A 23829-nucleotide genomic window follows, 5' to 3' on the forward strand; every position below is an offset into this window, starting at 1 on the left:
AATTATTTACCAAAATATGAAAAGATATAATAAATTTCATAACCTAAGTCATAAACTGTCACATCTGTGCATGTGTATAGCTTACATATACAGTTCTTTTACCAGCCTAAAATGAAGTTGTACTCAGCATGTTGACAAGTTCCTTAGCAGATTTACTCAACAAAATATAAAAATTATCATAATTTTCATAATCGGAGTCATAGCATGTAATATCTGCATATGAGTACAGCATACAAAACTTAAACTTTTACTGTGTTATAAGTAGTGAAACCAATGAGGTTTTCATAAAATGTAATAGAATTTTCCTTACCATAGTGGCCCTACTTGGTTATGGTTTTCCATCCTTTATCACTAGATGCATGTTGCCAGTATTTCCTTCACTCTATTATGAGAAAAAGAACAGAAATTGGGGAGGGGCGGGGCTTCTGTATGACTCCACATAAACAGAATCCAAACTCTGAAATGTGCATTCATCAATGTGATAATAACTTTGAGTAATGTGAATAACAGTGGCAGTTGCATGACAGTTTGACCGGATAAGTGATAATGATGTAACTGCACATATTGTAAATTAATAATGTGATAACTCGCATTTCATTACGGAAAGGTTTTGCATGCTCAGACAAAGGTGATAATTGCTCCACATAACCTGTCGAGCAGACATTAATTACATTTCTGATTCAGGTGTAATGCCAGACTGAGTCATTATAAACATATATGTTTCACTGAGTACTTCCTCTCACCAAAATTCTATGCAAGTAATAATAAAATTTATCTCACTGAACCATCCCTCTGATTAAAATCAGACACATAAGTGACAAAGGCAGAAATATTGCCCAGAATATCTGGTTGATCAATGTTGCAATTCGTATAAAATCAGTAATATCATATATCTCACCAGGCCCTTCCTCTCACCCAAACTGTACATACAAATCAGACACACAAATAACAAAGTCAGAAATGTCTAAACTATCTGCTTAATTCACCCCTTCCTCTCACCCAAACTGTCATAAATGATAAAGCCAGAAATATTGCCCAAAACATGTGGTTGATCCATGCCAGGATTAGTGTACAAGTAAATAACATTTATCTGACTTGCCCATCCCTCTGATTAGAATCAGACACATAAGTGACTAAGGCAGATATATTGTCCAATATATCTGGTTGATAGACTATTGGTGTAATGAGGGCTGAGTACAGCAGGACTCTTATTTCCTTGGATCTGGATGCCGTATCTTTACTCATAATTTCTGCCACATAAAAGAATTACCTCACCAATGTGGACACGTCAGTCAGAGTTCAGGCTACTATAATTGGAAACCCCAAAATTTGAATGTACTACATATACTAACAAAATATTACATTTGTAGTCTGCTAGCTGGCATTGTTATTTTTTCATGATAATCTGTACCTCTGCCTATTGAATGATAAGTGGAGTTAACTGCCCAAGATGCCTGCAAATAGCGGTTTAGCCTTTTCAGATAGCGTGACACAGTCTACCCATTTTTAAAGTGAACGATTGTGCCATTCACAAACAAGCTCTCTATAATATAAACAAAATGGTCACTAAGGGAGTTACTGTTAGTCACAGTGCAAGAAAATTATACTTTTTGAAATTGGTGGCACAGCATTGTGAGGTTATAGTTATGAAGTTAAAGACAAAATGAGACTTGATAGCATTGCATAATCAGGCTTAAAAACACCAGTATTAATTAGTGTATGTAACGTGTAGAGTGAATTTTTCATGGAGCACTGGAATAATCAAACGTTTTAAATGCCTTTCATGGAGGAAAGCACAAGGTAGAAATTAAAAATGCAACCTGAAAGATAGAAACAATCCTTAAAAATGGCATTACACCTGAATTTAGAAATACTCTGAATATGCATATGTTTACCGCAGATACTAAGGCACAACTGCAGAATAATATTTACAAACTGAATTCTGCAATGGCACACTGAAGGGTCCTTATAATGGTTACCCTAATAATGTCATAACAAAATTCCAAATTTTTACAAACCTTTAATCCTGCAAACAGATATATAAACTATAACATAAGTTGTATTAACTAACAAAGCAATATAAAAAAAAAAACAGAAACAATGTAACTGAAATTATAAAATTTAAAGTGTATTTACAAAATATCTACAGAAAGAAAAGCAGCCATTGTGAAGACCACCAGCATGTACAACCATATACAAAATGACTTAACATAAAAGGAACAAAACAAGAAAACAATAACACTGAAAATTAGAGAGGATGAAGAAAAGAACAGAAACAGAGATAAAAATAGAGGAAAGAGAAAAATAACTGAAAACTAAGTGAAACAAATACTAAAAAGCAGAAGTAGAGAGAAACATAAGTTGTGTAGAACAGATAAAAAAGAAGTGGTGTAAATAGTGACTTGGGTGCCTGATGGCAAAGGCAGAGAGGATGAGCAATCCCATCTGGGGGGTGATGCACATTCAGACCAGCCTTGTGCAGGTGAGTTTTCCTCGTGGAAAAAGGGTTGTAGCTTGGTTCTACCTGTGGGTGTGGCCATCTTGCTGCCATCATTTCCTTGCATAACTGTGGGGTGGTCTAGCTCCAATGCCCACTGTACAATCCCACCCATTGGCTGTTTTCATAATCTAGGATAGAATAGAAAGTGCTCCTCTGCGTCAGTATGATACTGCTCCAGGAGCCTCACTCTCCTCACAAGCCTCATACAGGCATGACAGTAAACTGGGGAGGTTACAAACAGTTCAGCACGATGGTTGATGGGAAGATGTCCTGGGCACAACTGAGAATCCACTGCAGAGAGTCAAACAAATAAAACACCCAGGCATAAAATCATAAACCATAACAGAAACTTAGAAGAAAGCAAATGAAAATCTGTCAACAGTGTAGACATTTTCTGGCACCAGAACCTTCAACAGCAGAACAAGGAGGATAACCTTCCAAAAGATATTAAAGTGAGAAATAATACAGAGCAAACACAGTACAATGTAACAGTACCAGGTACTAAAAAACTACAATAACAGCATCGAGACTCAAACCAGCAGCTATCGCAGCATCTATGATCTGCAATCTGTCTGCCTGTCTGAACGATGTCCACTGTCAGAAATATTTCTCACCAGCTGCTTTCCATGTTATAATGTGAAGCCCTAAGTGGAGTGTCCAGGCTGTTTGTTTACAACTGCTGTTCTGAACAAGTTGGTAAAACACAAGTGTTATGACAGTAATGAAATGCAAAAGTAACGGGAATTAGAATTTGAGCTTGTGATCTTGGGTTTAGTAATCAGAAAGGAGCTTTGAGCTACCTTCTAAACTGAAGAACTTCCATTTGCTTTGCCTGACAAATTAGTTTTTACTACTACAGATTAGTCTTTCTGTCAAAAAAAAAAAAAAAAAAGTGGGGGTGAAATGAATGATTAAAAAAAAAAGTGTATGGAGCAATCTGATGTTAAACTTCCAAAGCTAATGAGAAGGCTGAAAAGGAGACAGGAACATAGAACATATACAGTATATATTGCTATAGCAAAAGGTTTGTGAGCCGGAGTAGTTATCTTACCACAAAAAGAAGAATACACCATACACTCTGCTTGCCAACTTAGAGGCTGTGTCGTTTATCAGTAAATAAAAGCCTTCATGTACTCTGAGATGAGCTATGAAACTAGAATTACAGAGTGCGCAAAGGATTATGAGGCACAATTGTTACTGAAGCACTAACGGTTTTAATTTTATTTGCGGCAATGAGTGGAACTGATTAGCGCATAATGGCTGGTGAAAAAGAAGTATTATACAGATGTTCAAAAACACATAAGGGTTTCATAATTAGAGTGCACAAGTTCTGCAAATAACAAGGAGGGAGTCTGAGTTTCGTGTTGGCCCCAGCAGCAGCCAGTATTCTGATTTTCTGACAACCTAAGATGTATTGCTTGAAACTTGTTTTAAATAAAATTTGCTTTGTTTTTTTTTTGTACCAAAGACTTCGTAGTGCACTACCCAGAGGACACACTTAACCAAAGCTGACTTCAGCACAATTTTCCACTTTGATAACTGGTATCTAGGACTACAGTTATATTTATAACCGCAAGTGTCTGACAGTAAAAGCTTTGGCTATTAAAGTGACAACTAAAGATGAACAACGGTATGCTCACTAGAAAATGCAGACTGAGAGGCAAAAGTCGAAGTCACCCATGAAATAAAAAAAATACTTCAAGTTTAAAATAACTTAAGTAACTAGTAGCGAATACTGGTCAAAAGAACACCTTAAGCAAGACTTTTAGCAGGAAATAAGCCAGATTGCAAGGGCACAGGCAGAAACCAACTAATAAGGGATCCACAAAGAGGACCTGGAAAAGAGGAAGATGAAAGTAAATAGGAGAAACCATTTCAATCCCCCTTACCATGGAAGCAGTGTTTCCTTCTGTTGAATGAGCACTACTTCAAATCCCTCCTGATGTAAACACTGCCAAGACATCTCCCTATCAGCAGACCTTTTTTTCTTCCCATAGCAACAAAACGAGCCTCCTCTCAGCTTCTGTGCACATGTTCCATTACAGACGATGTGTCGTGCTTTTGGCTAGAACAGGGTCATGAACTGTGACCCCTCCCGAACCGAAGCAACCCAGAGATAATCCTTTTATTCTTCTGACTACCATTACTATATACAACAAAAGATAATAAGTAGAAGTAGGAGAATAAGAATCTTAGATTGGGGGGGGGGGGTGGTATGCAAGTGGTGGCTGAAAATGAAATAATCCGATTGACTGCCACCATTTGCACTGCATGGAGAATTGCCTTACTTTGGTTACTTCTACTTACAGCCAATTTTCTCTGAAATGTCAAATATAAACATTGGGTAACTCCACAGTGAAAAGTAAGATGAGAAAGTACCGGAAAAGGTTCAGGTACTTTTTCAGCTTATTTTTTAATGGTGGAGCTACAGAATGGCTGTAAAGTTAGATGTGCTTGTGGAACGGACTCGGTTGTAACTGCAAACAATTACTACCATCTCACAGAGCATTCGGATGTAAGCGGGGTTAATGAGTTAAAGAATGTATGGTCTCAGCACCAATAATCCCTAGACAAACAAATCCCCCTTCTGCCCTGTCTAAAGTCAGAATTGAGGTGGTGGATCCAACAAATCCTCCCCAACCAAGGCATCCCCTACAGCTTCCTCCCCCTACACAATCCATGCACCCAGATGCATCAGATCTAGGGTGGGGGCAACTCTAAAGGGTTGCAGAATTCAAGAATCTTGGACCCCTGCCCTTCAAAAACAACACATCAATGTCGGGGAGATGACTGCAGTCTTGCTGGCCCATCAGGCCTTCCTTCCCATTCTTCAACCAGGCCTTCTTCACATTCTTACAGACAACACCACAGTCATGTGGTACCTGAAAAAACAGGGAGGGACAAAAGCCTACCTCTTGTGCAGGATAACCCTACAGATTTGGGAGATAGCCACCCAACACAATCTCTTCCTGCAGGCCTCTTACATCCCCTCTCAGGAAAACAAACAAGCAGACTTGCTCAGCAGAACATCCTCTCACCTTCACAAATGGATACTAAACAAGGGAAACCTTTCTAGACACCTCAGGTGGATCTGTTTGCCTTCACCCAGAACAGCCAACTAAGCAAATTCTGCAACAGGGATCACACTCCAGCCTGGACAGTGAATGCCTTTAGCTTTCCGTGGAAGGGGATGTTCCTTTATATGTTTCCCCTTTCCCACTGATACAAAAGGTCCTTCTGAAAATCAAGAAGGACCAAGCAAAAATCTTGCTGTGACTCCCTACTGGCCAAGTCAACACTGGTTCCCCCTTCTCCACTCTTTAGCCAAAGGCAGTTACCACAAGTTACCCCACAAGGTGGACCTACTATCTCAGCAAAAGGGATCTCTTATTCACCCTCCGCTGCAAATGCTCAACCTAACACTTTGGGTGATTAACTTCTAATCACTTGCAGACAGCTCTGCTCTGAGGACGTGCTCTCAATGGTAGCTCAACATAACGCATCAGAGATACTTCAAGTGCAGCTAACAATAGGTAGGACAGCAATTCAGGTCGTAGCCTGTTATAGGTCCCCAACCATGTCCCAAGACACTCACTCCATGTTCTTAAGCATCCTGGAGAATATTAGGGTCCAACCTAACAGTCATACTGGGCAACTTCAGCTACCCCTCCATTAACTGGGAAAACTACTTGTGTACCAATACACTTGCCCAACGTTTCCTGGAATTCATTAATTCCATTGCCCTGGACCAGCGCGTTCTTACCCCACTAGAGATAGCAATATCATTGACCTGATCATTACTAACTTGGGCGACCGTTGCTCTACACCAATAGTTAACTCCTCCCTGGTTAGATCCAACCACAAACTAATCACCTTGGAAGTCTACACCCCCCCCCCCCCCCGCAAAGGTAGCCACCATGAAAAACTCCTCCAAAGCTAACTTTGGGCTCCTAAAAACAGAGGTGGCTAATTTCACGGAACTCATGCAAATGGAGAATAGTTGCATAACCGCCGAATCATACACCAATGCACTGTACGAACACGTACACAAATGCATGGATCTCGCCATACCCAATAGAACCAAGATGCTCTCCTCCAAAAAAAGGAAGCCAATCTAGTGGTCCCCTGCCATAAACAAACTCTGCAACAGGAAGAGGAAACTGATGCAGAATAAGGTGAATTCCCAAGACTGAAAAAAAACCCTTATCAGCCTCAACAAAAAGTTGAGATCCCTCATCAAATCCTCTAAAGCTAGCTATGAAAACAGAATTGCAGCAGATAGTAAAGACAACCACAAGACCTTCTATAGTTATGTAAAAAATCTCCAAGGCAATACCCAGATTTGCTCTGAGCTACTGCACAATGGTACCTCCTATACCAAGCCAACAGATATTGCCAATATACTGGCCGACAGATTCAGTGCTAACTTTACCCCTCTCTCCCCCGCCAAGGGACCAATCGCAATACCAGTAGATTGCCAGGCATCCAGTATTACTGCTATACAGGTTAAAACAGCACTGTCCAAAGCCAAGAATACAGCTTCTATGGGACCTGACAATATCCCTGGCTGTGTTCTACATGAACTACAGAGTGAACTGGCACCTCAACTGTGTGCCCTTTTCAATCACAGCCTCACCTCAGGATTTGTCCCTACTGAATGGCGCACTGCTATAGTCATCCCTCTCCACAAAGGAGGATCCGACTACAGACCCTGGGAACTATCGCCCCATTAGCCTGACAAGTCTGATATGCAAAGCTATGGAACACATGATCATGGACCTAATAAACAAGGTTATAGGGAATCTCCAAACTCTTGATCCCACACAGTTTGGCTTTGTGAAGGGTAGATCATGCCTTCTCAACTTGGTCAACTTGTTTGAGTCAGTTACCAGAGCTGTGGATGAAGGCAAGGTGGTTCATACAGCCTACCTTGATCTGGCCAAGGCCTTTGATACCATTCCCCACTCAGGAATCACAGAAAAACTGACTTAGCTAGGCATCGACCCCTATATCCCTGGGTGGGTTGCAAACTGGCTCACAGATAGAACCCACAGTGTGAAAGTTGCTGACTCCAAGTCAGACTGCTGATCAGTCACAAGTGGAGTCCCACAGGGATCGGTCCTGGGTCCTCTCTGGTATCTACTTCTCAGCAGGCCAGGCCAACATGAAGGGACTCTGGCTGACAATGTTCGCAGACGATTGCAGGTTGGGAGCCATTATTAACTCCCCAAGATTGGGAGCCATTATTAACTCCCCAAGTGATGACATCCTACAGAAAGGCCACAATGAGACAAGTGACTGGTGTCAGAACCATGGCCTTAAGCTCAATGCCAAAAAATGTGTAGTCATCCCAAAAACCCGGTTCCCATGAATTACCACATCGATGGTAGTCCACTGAACACAGAAGGCATTGTAAGAGATCTGGGAACACAGGTTGACAGCAACCTCTCTTTTGACCACCACACTGCCACTGTGGTCAGAAAGTCCTATGTGGCACATCTCATTACTAAGGGTTTTGCATCCATGAAGAAAGAGGTCATTGTCTACCTCTACTCTTCCCTCATTAGGCCAATCATTGAATACAATGCCCCATTTGGCATGTACCTCACTAGACACCTGCAACAACTGGAGAGGTCACAAAAGTACCTCACAAAGAGGATCCTAGGCCTTAAACACTTGTCCTATATGGACAGGCACAAAAAACTCCAACTGTTCTGTCTCATATCGCCTACTTAGAGGAGATCTCTGCTTGAGTTACAAAGCCATGTCTGACCCAGGTCTATTAGAAATGCTACATCTAAAGAAATCCCAATCCCTCCACACAACACGCTCCAAAGACCTCAGCCTAGTTACCACAATCACCAGAACATGCCGGAGGGACAGGTTCATGACCTAGAGACTACCCATACTATGGAATAGACTTCCCATACATGTCAAACAGAACACCTCACTGGCCCTCTTCAAGAGAAATCTTGATGAGTGGATGGGAAATAGAAAATTCACCCCGGGATCACTCCAGTGGCTGTACTCAACAGAGGCACTGGAAACTAAGGTCGGGTGGCTAAGGGTAATCCTATGGGCTAGGCTTGTAAAGGCTCCAGGGCCATTAGCCTAGTACACACCTATGAACCTTTGAATCCTGAGGGAGGCCAAAAAACCAACTACTAGAAAGACATGCCTATCGAAATGGAAAAGATTCTCAAAATGGTGCCTTCTTAAGGACAGGGACCCAGTGCAGGCACACCCCTCCCTAGTCCTTAGCAGTGTTTGTGATCTCATTAAAGCTGGACTAACTTACTCCTCTGTGAAAGTCCACCTTTCAGCCATTTCAGCCTGCGTACCCTTAGAGCCACCCCTGCTTTCCAGGCTGGACATTGAACTTTTCCTGAGGGGGTCCTTCATATTAGACCACCAAGAAAACCCATCCCTCCTCCCTGGGACCTCAACTCCATGTTAGAAAAACTCACCCTACTCCCTTTGTGCCGGCTAGTTCGGCCTCCTTACAAATGTCCACTTGGAAAACCATTCTTTTAGTGGCCTTTTCTTCCGTTAGAAGAGTGTCAGAACTACAGGCCCTCATGGCCTGCCCTCCTTATACCACCTTCCATAATGACAAAGTTACCTTATGCCCAAAGTAGTAAATGAATTATCTCTAAACCAGTCCATTCACTTCCTTCTTCCCAACTTTAACCAACAATTCAGAGAGAATTGGACGTACACAGACAGTTGAGATTCTACTTAGACAAGACTAAGTCCTTCAGGAAGTTTGACCAACTTTTTATCTCCTTTCACCCCAGGGCTATGGGCAAGGCAGTCTACAAACAAACCATTTCCTGTTGGATTAGGAAATCTGTTCTTTTTTGTTATTCACACCATGGCAAGGTTTTACCTCATGGTGTAAGAGCTCACTCCACCAGGGCCATAGCTACCTCCAAGGCCTTTCTCAAAGGCCTGGACACAGCTTCCATCCTGGAAGCAGCTACCTGGTGTACAGTTCACACCTTCACGAAACACTACAAACTAGACCAAGTCTCCAGGGTCATGGCAGGTTTTGCTAGAGCAATTCTGTAAGGATTCCTGGAATCTTCTACCTCCTCCCATTTCTCCTCCTATGCTGTGGTACTCTCCCACACCAAATGAATACTGCAATATTGGAATACAAGGACATAGAATAGTTGTGTAAAATCTTATCATAACCACAGATGTCCTTCTCTTCCATGTTGCAGTATTCCTTCCCACCCTCTATATCCCCTATTCTTCTCTTACTACATGGTCTGGCCTCAGGCCACTGCTTCCACCACGTAAGGCTCATCTGTCCAGCCTTACAGTGACATTTGCTACTTTTGTTGGCATCTTGTTCTCCTGACAGGCCACTCCTGTGGTCTTCAAGTTCTGAGATCTGTGCGTGCCAACGTCACATTTATGGCCCTACGTGTGACGTCCCATGCACCTACAGCAGCCAGGCAAAAGCTTTTGTATAGGAGTCAATGTCAGATCGCCTGAGGCGGAAAATCCCACACCAAATGAATACTGTGACATGGAAGAGAAGGAGATCTATTGTTATGGTAAGATTTTACACAACTATTCTTTCTGCATAGCCTGCAGGTTTATTTACGAGGGTCTGTACATCACCTTAGAACACTTAGATTACACCATAAAAGTTCCAGGTAGATTTAATTGCCTTTCAAGTGGGTTGTTTACATAGAGATATGTTCTGGTGGACAACCTTTCTATGTAGGTATGACAACAAGAAGCCTTGAGAAAATAGAGTACATGCATTCAGTTAAAACAAAGGATAATAATAAATCCAGGTTTTGTGGCTCTTTTCGTTATGCGTCTGTATTTTTTCTTATATTTTTAGTATTTTGGTTAACACTTTTCGGAAATCACATCCAGTGTGTATTTTAGTTTGGATTTATTCTGGATTCCCAATGACAGGCTAACATGAAGATGAGCTACTGGATCTCTCCATCCATTCGGTTTCCGAGAGCCAAGATAAAACTTTACAAGACTTAATCTTTTTGGTGAGATGCTAAAATCTTGTTTGGTTAAACAGAAGAGTGTAGGAGTGGGGAGTAAGGACTGTAAAACTAACAGCCATAATTTTGCTGAGGACTCTCTTGATTTATGCATGACCTTAACTGAAGTAAAAATAGAACTGGTATAAATGTGGCCACTATATTAAATAACAATTGCAGTCCGTTTTTTGGGGTTGGCCACAAACAGAATGGTTCTGCTGTTAAGCAAGATATTAAAGCCCACTTATTCATATTGGAAAAATGTTTGAAAAAATATCAAGCCATTTATATTGAAAACAAAAATTTCAAGCACTGCATCCATCTTGGCATTGTACCTAAAGGTCTTCATTTTTTCTAAATACTGAATGGAATCAAAGCAGAAGATCCTTTTTATGACTAACTTATCAATTTTTTAACAATGCTGGTTTAGAATTTTTACATAAGCTCATTAAAAATAATACTTTTATTTTGTGCTGTTTAAAAAGAAGATATAGTGAAACTAGATGAACTTGTGCAAGGTTTGCTGAAAGAGCATGGAGATGTACGTAGTGATTATGAAAACATTTTTACCATAGTTGATAGATTTGGAAAGACTATGGTTCTGCACAAACAGAAAACGATTGTTAAAGATTTGTCTGCTTATGAGACACATACTGCCTATCTGGACAATGACAGTGGTCTGAATGTTAGCAACAGAAAGAATGCCAGATTTGGTGCAAGTCTTTCCTCAACGACTGAGAAAACCAACACCAGCACAAGTTTTTCCCCTGCTTCTTTAAAACTGGCAGAAACCTTTCAGAGAAGTGACTTCACGAGATTCTGAGGCACTGAACATGAGGAGAATGATGAAGATTGCTACGGTTTTGGGTTCAACAACACATCGTTGGATTTTCAAGAGTTCCTCTTGTACCCTCCTGGAATAAATTCTACCTTGGAAGTTAACAATTTTGAGATTCGTTCAAAAAAATTAAATCTGGGAAGGGGAAAGAATGATTCCAGTCGCAGCAGGGGAAGAAGCAGGACAATGAAGAGATAACATCACCTAAACAAACTGTGAGTTCAGCCACCAAGATTTGTAATCTTTCAGACTTTGAACTTAGAGTACCACTATAAAGTGCTGGGTTTAAGTTTGAATTTTATCCCCAGCTACCGAGATAACTTGACTAAGACCATTTTAGACCTCAAATTTTACACTAAAAAACAAAACTTGAATTACTTATTGAAAGATGTTCATATAGAAAAATAAACCTTCTGCATTTAACCCTGTCTTGCACAACACCCTAAAGACTTTTGAACAATTTTGTGAAAAAGACATTAGAAAAGGTTTAAATGAAAAAGCTAAATCTTCCTTTAATTTATGCTATCTTGAGAAGAAAGCGTTGAATGAATTAAAAAAAATCTCAGAAATATAAGATTCGTGAAAGCTGATAAAGGGGGCAGGTTAGTCATAAATATTAAAACTTATAATTCTGCAATGGGAAGTGTGCTACGTAACACAGAAGCATATACTGTGACAACGTTATATGAAGTACAAAAAGTTGCAAATATATTCACGTGTTTGTATGAATTTTTAGTGAATGAGGATATTAATATGGAGTAAATCATTTCTTGTTTATAGAACATCCTAACATTGGTGTGCTATTCGGCATACCAAAAATACATAAAAATGTGAACCAACCACCTTTCAGACCGATAGTATCAGCCACAAGAAATACTACAGAGAGTATTTCTTTATTTTTGGACACTGTTCTGAATCCTTTACTTCAAAGACTGCTCTCTTATGTTCATGATTCTTGGGAATTTTAAGAAAGTATATGTATATTCACCAATAAATATAAGTATAAAGGCGGAATTCATTGTATGATAGTTGACATCATGTCATCATTTATTGGCATACGGCAAGAGGAAGGTATAGAATATGTTAGGCTGTTTATGAATAAATATGCAAATATTATTAACTAAATTAGTTTTTATTGTGCTTTACTTGATTTATTTGATAAAACTTTTTTCTGTTGAACAAAAATTATAAACAGAAAAAGGGCATTGCATTTGGGTCAGCGGTAGCTCCTGCTTACACTAATTTGATCTTGGGGTGGTTGGAAATTGAAATTGTGCCAACTTTAAAATATTCTGGAAAGATTATACATTTTAAGAGGTTTGTCAATGATCTGTCTTTTATTTTTCAAGGCACTATTGAAGATTGTCACAATTTTATAGATATTAACGGGAGTACAGAATTTTTAAAGTTTGGTTTGGGGAAGTAGGAAATGCTGTTAGCTTTTAGATGTGAAATTAGAATGGAACAAACAGATATTTTTTAAAAGAAAATCTACCGAAAAACTACACTTTCTAATGGGTATCTTAATTTTAGAAGCAATCACCCGAACTTAATAAAGAATAATATGAAGCCAGTTTATTAGTGCCTCCAGGATGACCAGCAGAGATAGAGACTTTGAAAATGAAGTTGAATTTATTACGTCACTATTTTTTGCTAGAGGTTATAGTTTAAATTTGTTGGACAAGATGGAGAATGAGGTTTGGTTGAAAAGGAAGAAGCAGTTTGCCACTATATTGGTTGTTGGTTATATTAAAAATATGGATGCAAATAAAAAGAAAAGGGAACAGAAAATTGAACATGAAACTGAATGCAAAGATAGTGAAGTAAGTAAACCAACAGGAAATATAAGGTTTAATGATGATAAAGTAATAGCTCACTGTTGAGCAGATATGTCAGTGGGTAGTCTTATGATAAAGGAAGTTATTTGTAGTAACTGGAAATTTTGAAGGCAACAGAGAACTACTTAATGTGTTAGGAAAACATCCATTGTTTGTATGTAAAAAGAACCTTAGTGTAAAACAGTTGTTACAAAATTACTGTACAAAAATTTATTTGCCTATTACACAAAAATGTTTAGGTACTTACAAATGCAGTTCCTGCATAGCCTGCAGGTTTATTTACAAGGGTCCATACATCACCTTAGAACACTTACATTACATTATAAAAGTTCCAGGTAGAATTAATTGTCCTTCAAGAGGGGTTGTTTACATAGGGATATGTTCTGGCTTCCAAGGCTTCTATGTAGGTATGACAACAAGAAGCCTTGGTAAAAGAATTAAAAAGAATATTTATTTAATACAAAAGATAAATCCATTTTTGTTGCTCTTTTCATTGTTTTTTGTTGTATTTTTAGTATTTGGTTTATCACTTTTAGTTTATATATATCTATATCTATCTACATATGTATGTGTATATATGTATATATGTATGTGTGTGTGTATGTATATGTATATATATATATATATATATATATATATATATATATATATATACACACACACACACACACACACACACACACACACACACACACTCACACACACTAGAAAATCCAGACAGACATCTACATGTATGTATGCCTTTAGTTATTTATTTGTTTATGCATTTATTTATTAGGTAACTGCTCTGCTCCGTAGACTCATTTTAGGCATGAAGGCATGACCCGGGCAAATGGGTTAAAGAAAATGCAATATACACATTGTATAGAATAACATGCAAAGTTAGTTCCAGTAGTAAACTAAGTATATGCTGTAATAAAGACAGTTTTGTCATAACCCAGACTGTAGGCATGCATGTAGTAACATGCACACCTATGCTGCTTTTTGCTTTCTGATCAAGAGTAAAAGGCATTTGCATAGATGCAGAGCTATTTATTTTGATTGCATTGTGAATTATCACAGAGTGTAGAAGACAGTTGATAGTGTCGTCTTTAATTGTTATAAATCTTTTTTCAAGTGCACATTTTGTAACCAAAATGTAGAAAATTTAAAGTATTGTAACTTTCTTCTAGGGGGCTCGAGTTGGTAGAATTGATGCTTTTGTGCAGAGTTTGGATAAGAACTTCATGGTACCAGTAGGTGGAGCAATAATCGCTGGCTTTAATGATTCTTTCATTCAAGAAATTAGTAAAACCTACCCAGGTTAGTAATTACACATAAATGAAAATTTGGCAAACTGTAATTTATGACTACTTAAAATGCATGTTTTACATAGCTGAAAACACAAGTGCTGCTTTATTACTTTGCAGATGTCAACTTGCTTCGACTTGCCTTTCCAGCAAAGATTTTGGTCCTTGCAGCAGCTAACCATTGGCTGCCTGTAGTGTCTTTGTCCACCGGGTCTGCTGGGCTCTCCTTCCTCTCACAGACTTATTCAGTCCATGCTTGGGAAGGTAAAGAGATCAAGGCACCTGGGAGAGCATCATATTGCTGTAAAAAAAGTGTTTTCCTTGCCTTAACTTCTCCTCCCCATACATGCATTCATAATATCCATGATAGGTCATGCAGTGGGGAGTGCTGGCATATTGCTGCATCTCTGCAGCCACTCAACCAATGCCCACACCTACTAGGGATCAACCATTGTGTGTCCGAGTGCATGCCCTCCCTGTCAGGATGGGCACATCCATCTTTCCCTTACTAGTTTCTCAAGCCAGTAGAGCCATTAATCAAACCTGTGTCACTTAGGCTATAGTCAGGGCTTCACCCCTCTGTGCCATGGCACTGGCCAACCTTTCCAGCAGGGTTTTGCAATTGGCTTGATATTGTAGCTACTAGGACTTGCCTGCCATATCACTTTCTCTCAATGTGCTTGGCCCTTGTAATATCATCAACTGTACTACAGAGATGCCATCCTTACATCTTTTCTGTTGTTTCTTATTTTGACTGCGCTAGAGCTCAAATAAAGTACAAGGTCTGTGCATTCCTTGTATCTTTCATATATGTCTGTGTGTGTGTGTGTGTGTTTATATTTATATATATATATATATATATATATATATATATATATATATATATATATGGGTCTACTTCATTTGCCCTAAAGCTCATTTGCCCGACAAACATTTTTCCCAGACCAAATGACTGAAAGCTCATTTGCCCTACAGTTCATTTGCCCGACAATCAGTATTAGCAAGAAAATGGAATATTCCCCCCTCCCCACTGTAGTGCGACCCTGGAGTTAGAATATATAGGTGGGGGTGGGCACAGCCCCCACAATGGGGTGTAAGCCCCCAACTTCATTTCATATGATATTGTTACCTTTTGATGTAATATTGCTTAGTAATAGATAACTAAGTGGGGGGCTTTGCCCCCCACACCCCTGCTAGGGGCTGTGCCCACACCCCCCCTACCTATATATTCTAACTCCAGGGTCGCACTACAGTGGGGAGGGGGGCATATTCCATTTTCTTGCTAATACTGCTTGTCGGACAAATGAGCTGTCGGGCAAATGAGCTGTCGGGCAAATGAGCTTTCAGTCAAATGGTGCCAGGCAAATGAGTGTTGGGCAAATGAGCTTTAGGGCAAATGAAGTAGACCCATATATATATATATATAAAATGTGTGTGTATTTATCTTTATAGAGATATATATATATATATATATATATATATATATATATATATATATATATATATATATATATTGTTGTGTCTTTCGGCTTTTCCCTGTTAGGGGTCGCCACAGCGAAACTCCGGTCCGCTAATGATTGGCAGTAGATTTTTTCACGTGCCAAGTTGCATATATATATATATATATATATATATATATATATATATATATATATATGGTTCCCCTTCAGAAGGTCGAATGGCTGAAATCTCAAAATGCATATGGTCGAGACCATATGCTCGAAAGTTCAGAAGCTTGAACTTCTGAATGGGGATCGCCATACAGCGCAGAACGGGAGATTTCCCTTTCTGTGCTGTAGTGCGATCTCGGAGTTGGAATAAATAAGTAGCCCGGGAGGTGTAGGGGGCAAGCCCCCCTGCCGAAACATTGTTTTGTGTTTTGTTGTGTGCCCCCCCCCCCCCCCGTTTCAGAAGGTCGAGTTTCTGAAATTCGAACATATGGCATCGCGAGATTTTAGCCATTCGACCTTCTGAAGGGGAACTATATATATATATATATATATATATATGTGTGTGTGTGTGTGTATGTGCGCGTGTGTATAAGTATGTATATATATATATATATATATATATATATATATCTAAAAAGAGTGCGAGAGTGTAAAATACCACTAATTGACAGGTACCCATATGAAAGAAATGTGAATTTCCATCTCACAAGTGCATTTGTTTTTGTGACTTTCAAGGTCCTAAACACAACATTTCTTCTGCTTCTTAAAGTTAAAAATGATAGGGCAGTGTCACAGAAAAAGCTTGCACAGTGGCATTTTTGCAAAAATAGCAAGAAGGTGGAATCTATGACAGGCTTTAGCTCAAGTAGAGTGTTACCATCCTCTAAGGTTGAAAGGCAAAAAGAAATCTGCAGAATCTGTTCTGTCCATGTTATTATTTGCAGAGGACTGCTGATAAAGACAATATCCCCTACTAGGTTCAGATTTAGCTAACCTAGGTCAGTTACCTGTCCAGCTTTAGGGATTTATTGGTGTTGGAATTTGGATTTCTAGTTCTCCAGATGTTGCTAAATGTCTGTGTTTGCTGTGTTGATTGGTACATTTGTCAAATTCTGGACAAACCCCTTAACTCAGTAACAGACCTTCACTTCTTCATTCTTTGCCAGCAGTAACTGCTTTGCTCACTGGTGCAGATTTTATGAATTTGTCTTTTATTCTTCATTCAGTTTCCACCTCAGTCAAGGCAGTTTGTCTTCTGTGTTAATGCATGAGCTTGATTACGATTTTCTATTGGTGGCAGTTGCTTTTACTTTCTTTCTGACATACTAAAAACAGGTTTAGCATTTGACATTCTTGACACCAAGTCTTCAGCTGTAAACAGTTGGTGGTGATGTCTTTTAAAAAATGGGCAGATCTTAACTTCAGTACCCTGATGGAGAAAGCACATTCTCCATCAGGGTATTAGTGTAGCAGGAGAGCCCAGGAACAAGTCTGTGCCTTCACAGCAGCATATTAAGCTGCCATGAAGCATAGAAAAAAAAGCAGCAACATGTTGCTTTTGATCACTAAATGTGGCAGTTTAGCAAGCATCAGTTAGAAAAGAAAAATTAAAGTAACTGTAGTTGAAGTTAAAGGCTGCATTATCATTTTATTTTCTCCTTTGCAATATGTGACATGAGAGGGAAAAACAACATTGATGCAATTAACTATTCCTAAAAAGGCACGTAGAATGTGGAAAGTTCCTCAGTCTTAAATTTCTATACACTCTTCCAAATCTGACCTATAGCTGTAGTGTACCCTACTGTTGCTAATATTTAGTTAATTCCAATCCTTCTGTTTCTGAGGAGGATGGGAAGATTATTGGTAATTATGGGGGAAAAGCATATGCTTCTTCAATTTTGGTTTTCAGAAATTTTAATTATTAGGTTCATATGTTAGTTTATTCTGACTGATTGCGAAGTATGAGGAATGTTTTGTTTGTAGTTTCTTCTTATAAGGAACATTTTGCTTTAAATAATTTAGTTTATTCAGTTGTACAAGTCAGTACTCATTTTTTACAGTGTTTGTATAACTCAGTTGATTCTTCTTCCAGGCCATGGCCACTAGTACTGTTTTGAGGAGGTTTGCTGTATTCCCAGAACCTCCCAGATGTAAAAAAAAAATCAGTTTTAAATTCTCCTTTGGAAAAAGATTTAGTTTTTGGTTCCTCTATTGTAGAGGGGATCAAGAAGTGTGATGAGAAGGGGTAATTTGATAGAATCTGTAAAATGTTTCAGCCCTTCTTTTCCCATTTTTTTCTAAGGAATTCTCTAATCTTTTTATCCAGTTTTGACAAAAAATCAATAAAATGCAGGTAAACAGACATTTAAGAAGAATTGGCAAGGGGTCCCACAAAGAATTCAGGAAACTCCCCAAAACCAAGGACAGCCTACCAAGTCAGAGTGACTGTTTAAGAGACCTCCCACCCTCCCCACATACACACCCTGCCAGCCTCCTTTCCCTTCCAGAAAGTCTGAATTTCCACTTTTATCTTTGGCAGCTGATAGTTTCAGACAAATGGGTTCTGAAATCACTCAGCAAGGTTACATATGGCAGCAGCAGGAAATTCCTCCTTTCCAGTTGGTAATTCCTCATTCAACAGACCAGTCTCTTCTTTTTCTACCTGTCTTTCATCACATGTTGTCTCAGATAATGATAGTCTATTTTCGAATTAAAAATATAAGCAGCACTTGGTTCTCAGTTCATGGACTTTATTTTCTGCTTACCAGTTTGGTATTTTACATTGGATTTTTGATTTGTTCAGATAATGATAGAACCTGTTCCTTCTTCCCAGTTGGGGAAAGGTTTTCATTAAAGGAAGTTTTTAATGCCGAAGAAAGAAAATGCTTGGAGATCAGTTCTAGATCTTTCTTTCTTAAACCTGTTTAAAAGTATGTTATTTCATAATCCGTTGCCTCTTCTTTCCCATTCAGGTTTCCTGGTTACACTTTATGTAAAAGGGTTTATCATCAAAATATTGATTGCACATCGTTGATGCCACTTAGCGAATTCTGAGTGCTGAAAAAGTTGAATACCGATATTTCAGACTGCAAAATCTCGCCCCCTTTTTGACCCATGTTAGCACTTATTTTTAGGTGTGAAGCGGTTGGAAGTGTCGACGTTTGGTTTATTTTCGGCATCCTGAAAAGAAGGCAGTACAGATTTCACATAAAATTGTCAACTATGTGCATATTCGACTATGTGCAGTCAACATTTAGATGGTAAACTATGTAAAAGATGCTTATCACATCTCTCTTATTCCAGATTTCAGGCGTTTCTTAATATGATCCAGGCAGACAAAACCTTATCAGTTCTCTGCCTTGCCCTTTGGTTCTTCCAGTGCACCATGAGTGTTCACAAAGCATCTAGCTCTGTTTATACCGCATTGCAGGCTACATGGTATCCACATTTTTTCCGTGTTTAGTCGACTTGCTTATCTTTACATAGTTTTTTTTTATCAAACTGTCAGGAATCGTTCACTTGTGTGAGAGAGCTATTAAACAAGCAAGGGTTCCAAGAGAACATTCCAAATTCTTTGACTCCTACACATAGGCTTGTGTTCCTGGGATGTTAGCTAGCTACCTCAGTTCAAAGAATTTTTCTTCCACAGGCAGAGATAGATCTATGTCTAGATCTATTTCTAAGTTTTTCCACTCAGACTTTAGACACTGCAAGGGAATACATCAAGATTATGGGTCTCACAGCATCTATGATTTTCATGTTACTCCTGGCAAGTCTCCAGATGAGAAAGATACAATGTTGTCTGACGTTTCATTGGTCCTAGCACCAACATCCTTTGTCTTTTTAAATCCTAGGACTGGAGTTTGCCAGAAGAGAAATTACTTGGTAGAGACTGCAGATGTCATTAAATCCAAATTTGTCCTTCTACCTCCTTGTGTCAAAGCAGTCATTCTCTACAGATGCCTCAGACTTTTCTTAGGAAGCGGTTTCAGAAGAGATAAAAATGCAAGGTGTATGGGATACCATGGACAGCTGAAACACATAAATATAAAAGAGATGCTTACCCTGAGCAAGGCACTCAACTCTCTCAATCATCTTTGGTTCCCGGGACCTCTTCAGATTAAAACAATACCTTAGTTATGTGGCATCAACAAGCAAAGGGGAAACAGGTTGTACCCCTTTGCAGACTGACCATGTTAGTATAAGATATAGCTTCGTAGGGCAGTCTCACTCTACAGGTATCTTACATTCTGTCCGGGAAAATTTCTGCTTTAGACAAGCTGAGTAGGAGGAGTGCAGGCCCTCACAGATGGAAATTAGGTTAGTGGTCTGCCAATATTTGATCCATCTGTGAGGAGTTCCGCAAGTAGACCTCTTTGCCTCCTCTCTGAACAGTCAGATGTCCAGATTCTCTTCTAGGACTCCATGCAAAAAGACTAGACCGATGCCTTTTCTTTTCCTTGGACAGGAATTTTCATGTATGCTTTTCCTGCCTTTCCACTAAGGTACATCCTGAAGTTTTAGAAGAAATCCCCCAAGGTCATTGTGGTGACACTCTCCTGACCCAGGCGACCCAGTCAACAGTGGATGTTCTTTTTCACTGTTGCAGACCTGACTTATGGGGATTTCCTGCTTTGGAAGCCCTTGGTCAGCCCGACTACCAGAGTAAAAAATTCCCTCCTCCTAAGGCTGGCAGATGTTGTACCCTGACGTCAGTAAGTTTGGGTATAAAGGGAGCCGGCCGACGCTATGACCTCAGTCTTTCTTGCCCGAAGCAGTCGTGAGTGTGTCGGTTGGTCTGCAGTGGAGTGAGAAATCTTCTAAAAGCTAAGTGAAGTCTTTTTCTTTCATGTTGGATAAAGTGAACAACAGTCTCTGCTGTGGAAAACAAATCCCGCACAGAGACTTTCATACTTTGTGTCACATACTTAGGCCCAAACCATGATGTCCCTAATTGCCGTCTGTGTCCATTTCAATACCAGAACTGTAAGGTGTAGGGCCGAAATTCTGTCTAAGCACCTTAGTCAGCAAACTACATGGCATTGCGCAATGGCATCCATCAGTCATCAAAAGATTGAGCTCCGTAAGAGAAGGAAGGAGAAAAGGCTCAAACTTAGGGCCTCGGATGGCACCTGTTCTCCTGCCAGTCCCTTAAGGCTTATTGCACAGAAGGTGAGGCGCTGTTGTAGATAACTTCTGCGAGCGAAGTGGTGATACAGGCCTCTGTTGAAACTTGTTTGGAGTCCAGTATGCTGTCCAGTCCCTCAGCTTCAGCACAGGCCTTGGCTTGCTGTTCGTTAGTCGGGTCTGGAGGCTCTCTGCAGGCTTTGGCTTCTAGTGAAGGACCCACAACCGACAATGCTTCCCAGGGCGTCCACCAGCTACCATTTCTTCCTTTTGAGAGACTTGCGTCTGAGTAGTGGATGCACACAGGTACAAGGCAAAAGCTATACCCAAGAATAGCTCGACCTCAGGGCCTGTGTCTAGACCTTCCACTCCCATCCCACTGATAAACCAACAGGACTTAGTCAGTCTGGCTGAGGACCTTATTTCTCTGGTCAGAGGCAGGCAGTTTCTTGTTGAATTTTCTTCAGGAAAAAGGAAGAGAGATCCTGTTCCTGAGCCCCTTTCAGAACACCCTGATTTAGAGGAGTACTCTGATCAGAAGGACTCTGCCCTGGAAGATGAATCCCTCCTTTCCTCCATTGAGGATTCAGACTTGCAAGAGGCTTTACCTTCTGCTTCATCTGCTGAGGACATTACCTTTGTGGAAACTCTGCATGCCATGAGTGAATTTTTTCCAGTGGCAGGCTCAGGAATACCCCCAGACAAAAAAGAGGGTTGGGGAGTTCCTGTATCTCCCACAGCACAAACCCTTGGCTATTCCAGCAGTTTTGGAGGTTGTACAGGCTGATGTTCATCGTGTTACCCTGCTGCAGTCATCACACTTGGGTTATCCTGCCATCAGGTGGTCCCGCAGTTGGCCCGAATTCCAAAGTCTTGGCCCGGCGTCAGTTGCTGTCTCTTCTTCCCTGACGTCAGTGCGCCAGGGGTATACAAGAGGCATCCAACGCCATTTTCTTCAGTCTTTCTTGCCGCGCGGTGCCCGAAGCAGAAGCAGTTCGCAAGTGCCAGTCGTCCGACACCTGAGATTTTCAATTTGATTTTCAGTCCGAAGTCTTCAATAAAGCTAAGTACCCCGTTGGGGAACATTTTCTTGCCTCAGTCCAATGTCATAAAAAGTTAACAATTGCATTTCTTGTGGGAAGCAAATACCTTATAAGGACTATCAAATGCCGTTTTGACTTCGCACGGCATTACTTTGATAGGAAATTTAATTATATCATGCCGTCGGAGCAGCCGACGACCGCAATTCATAAAAAACGCAAGGATAAGGACAGGCAGCCTAGAAATAAGCCAGACCCCGAGGCCTCAGCTAGGCCTGTCGACGATTCTCCAGTTTTCAGTGAGGCACCTACACAGCCCCTGACGACCGCAGAGCTGGAACCCCAGACAGCTGCCGACTCCGAAGCAGAGTCTACTAGGCCGACGCAGCCATCTACCAACACCGGAGCAGAATTAGACACTGGTGCAGATGAAACACCTTCGGTTGCACTCACCATTAACTCTTATGCTAAGCTTAAAACTCCTTTAAAGCCTATGAAATCTATTCATCAGTCTACAGGTCAAGGCCCCATGCCTAAGAAACAGATGCTTAAGATGGCTGAAGATTTAATTACCCTTATCAGGGGTTCCCATCCCCCTCCTGATAAAAGACCAAGACAAGAGGAGGATTATGCATCCTCTGACCAAGTTTCTCTCTCCTCAGATTCTTCTGAGGAACAGGATTACACTTTTCCACCTTTTGAGGATTCTGATGCTGAGGACTCTATTCCCTCAGCATCTCCCCCTGAAGACTACTCCTTTGGGGAAACATTACATACCATGAGGGAACATTTCCACTGGGAAGGCCAAGATTACTCAGATTCTAAGAAAAGGCTCCGAGAGTTCCTTTTATTACCCCAGCACAGATCTCTTGCTATCCCTCCTGTTTTAGATATTGTGGATGATGTCTACTTGGAGTCTAGTTTAAATCCAAACTCTCTACCTCCTGCTCCAGCCAAACCTGACAGATACTACAGAGTACCTGACTCACACAAATTCCTTTATAAAAGCCCTATAGCTGACCCAGAAACCATTTCCCAGGGTCCTAAGGGAGCAAAAGCTTCTATGGCTAAAAATCCTGTGCCCTCTGAGATTCCAGAGCCCTAGATAGATGGGGAAAGAAAATATACACCTCTGCAACTCTGGCTATGAGAGCATTAAATTGCTAGTTTCACATGTTGAAATATCAGCAATTCCTGATGTCTCAGTTAAAACAAAAATGAGCACACATTCAGAACAGCCTGAATTCAAGGAAATGCAGGATCTGTTGCATGCAGCTGAATAGGTGGGCAAGCATCCTTTACGATGCAGATTTAATTCATTGGAAGCTTCCTGTAGAGCAGCTGTTACTGGCTCTGTCATTCGTAGACATGCTTGGTTAAAAGACCAAACCCTCCCTGACCATGTTAAAGCAAATTTATTAAATGCACCTTTACAACAAGATGTATTATTTGGTGTCAAAGCAGAAGAGGTTTTAAAGAAAATGGAGGATAAGGCTAAATCTATGCAAACGGTCAAGGATTTCTTGCAGGTACAACCCCCTTGCTTCGGCAGAAATTGGCCAACAAAAAAATTGGTCCTTTCCAGCTTCAGACATATCACAGAGGGGCAAATACACATGTCCAAGGGGCAGAGGTCAGTCACAGGGCCCTTACAAACGTCGCCAATGGGGTTCTGTTACCCAGAAAGGAGGAGAAGACAGGCCCCAAGCTAGAAGAAGGCAGACACAA

General features: G+C 40.3%; 1 protein-coding gene across 6 annotated transcripts in view; it reads left to right on the forward strand.

Moving 5' to 3' along the window:
- Nucleotides 1-23829, forward strand: part of SEPSECS (Sep (O-phosphoserine) tRNA:Sec (selenocysteine) tRNA synthase) — a 1234889-nt gene that overhangs the window by 828573 nt on the left and 382487 nt on the right. For all 6 annotated transcript variants that reach the window (XM_044062171.1, XM_044062175.1, XM_044062174.1 and 3 more), the window contains one exon: nucleotides 14367-14496. In XM_044062171.1, the coding sequence (XP_043918106.1) occupies nucleotides 14367-14496 (130 nt within the window). The remainder of the gene's footprint in view (nucleotides 1-14366; nucleotides 14497-23829) is intronic.

The sequence above is a fragment of the Protopterus annectens genome, chromosome 2.part1, assembly GCF_019279795.1.
Source record: "Protopterus annectens isolate FY-2018-M chromosome 2.part1, PAN1.0, whole genome shotgun sequence".
NCBI classification, from domain to species: domain Eukaryota; kingdom Metazoa; phylum Chordata; order Ceratodontiformes; family Protopteridae; genus Protopterus; species Protopterus annectens.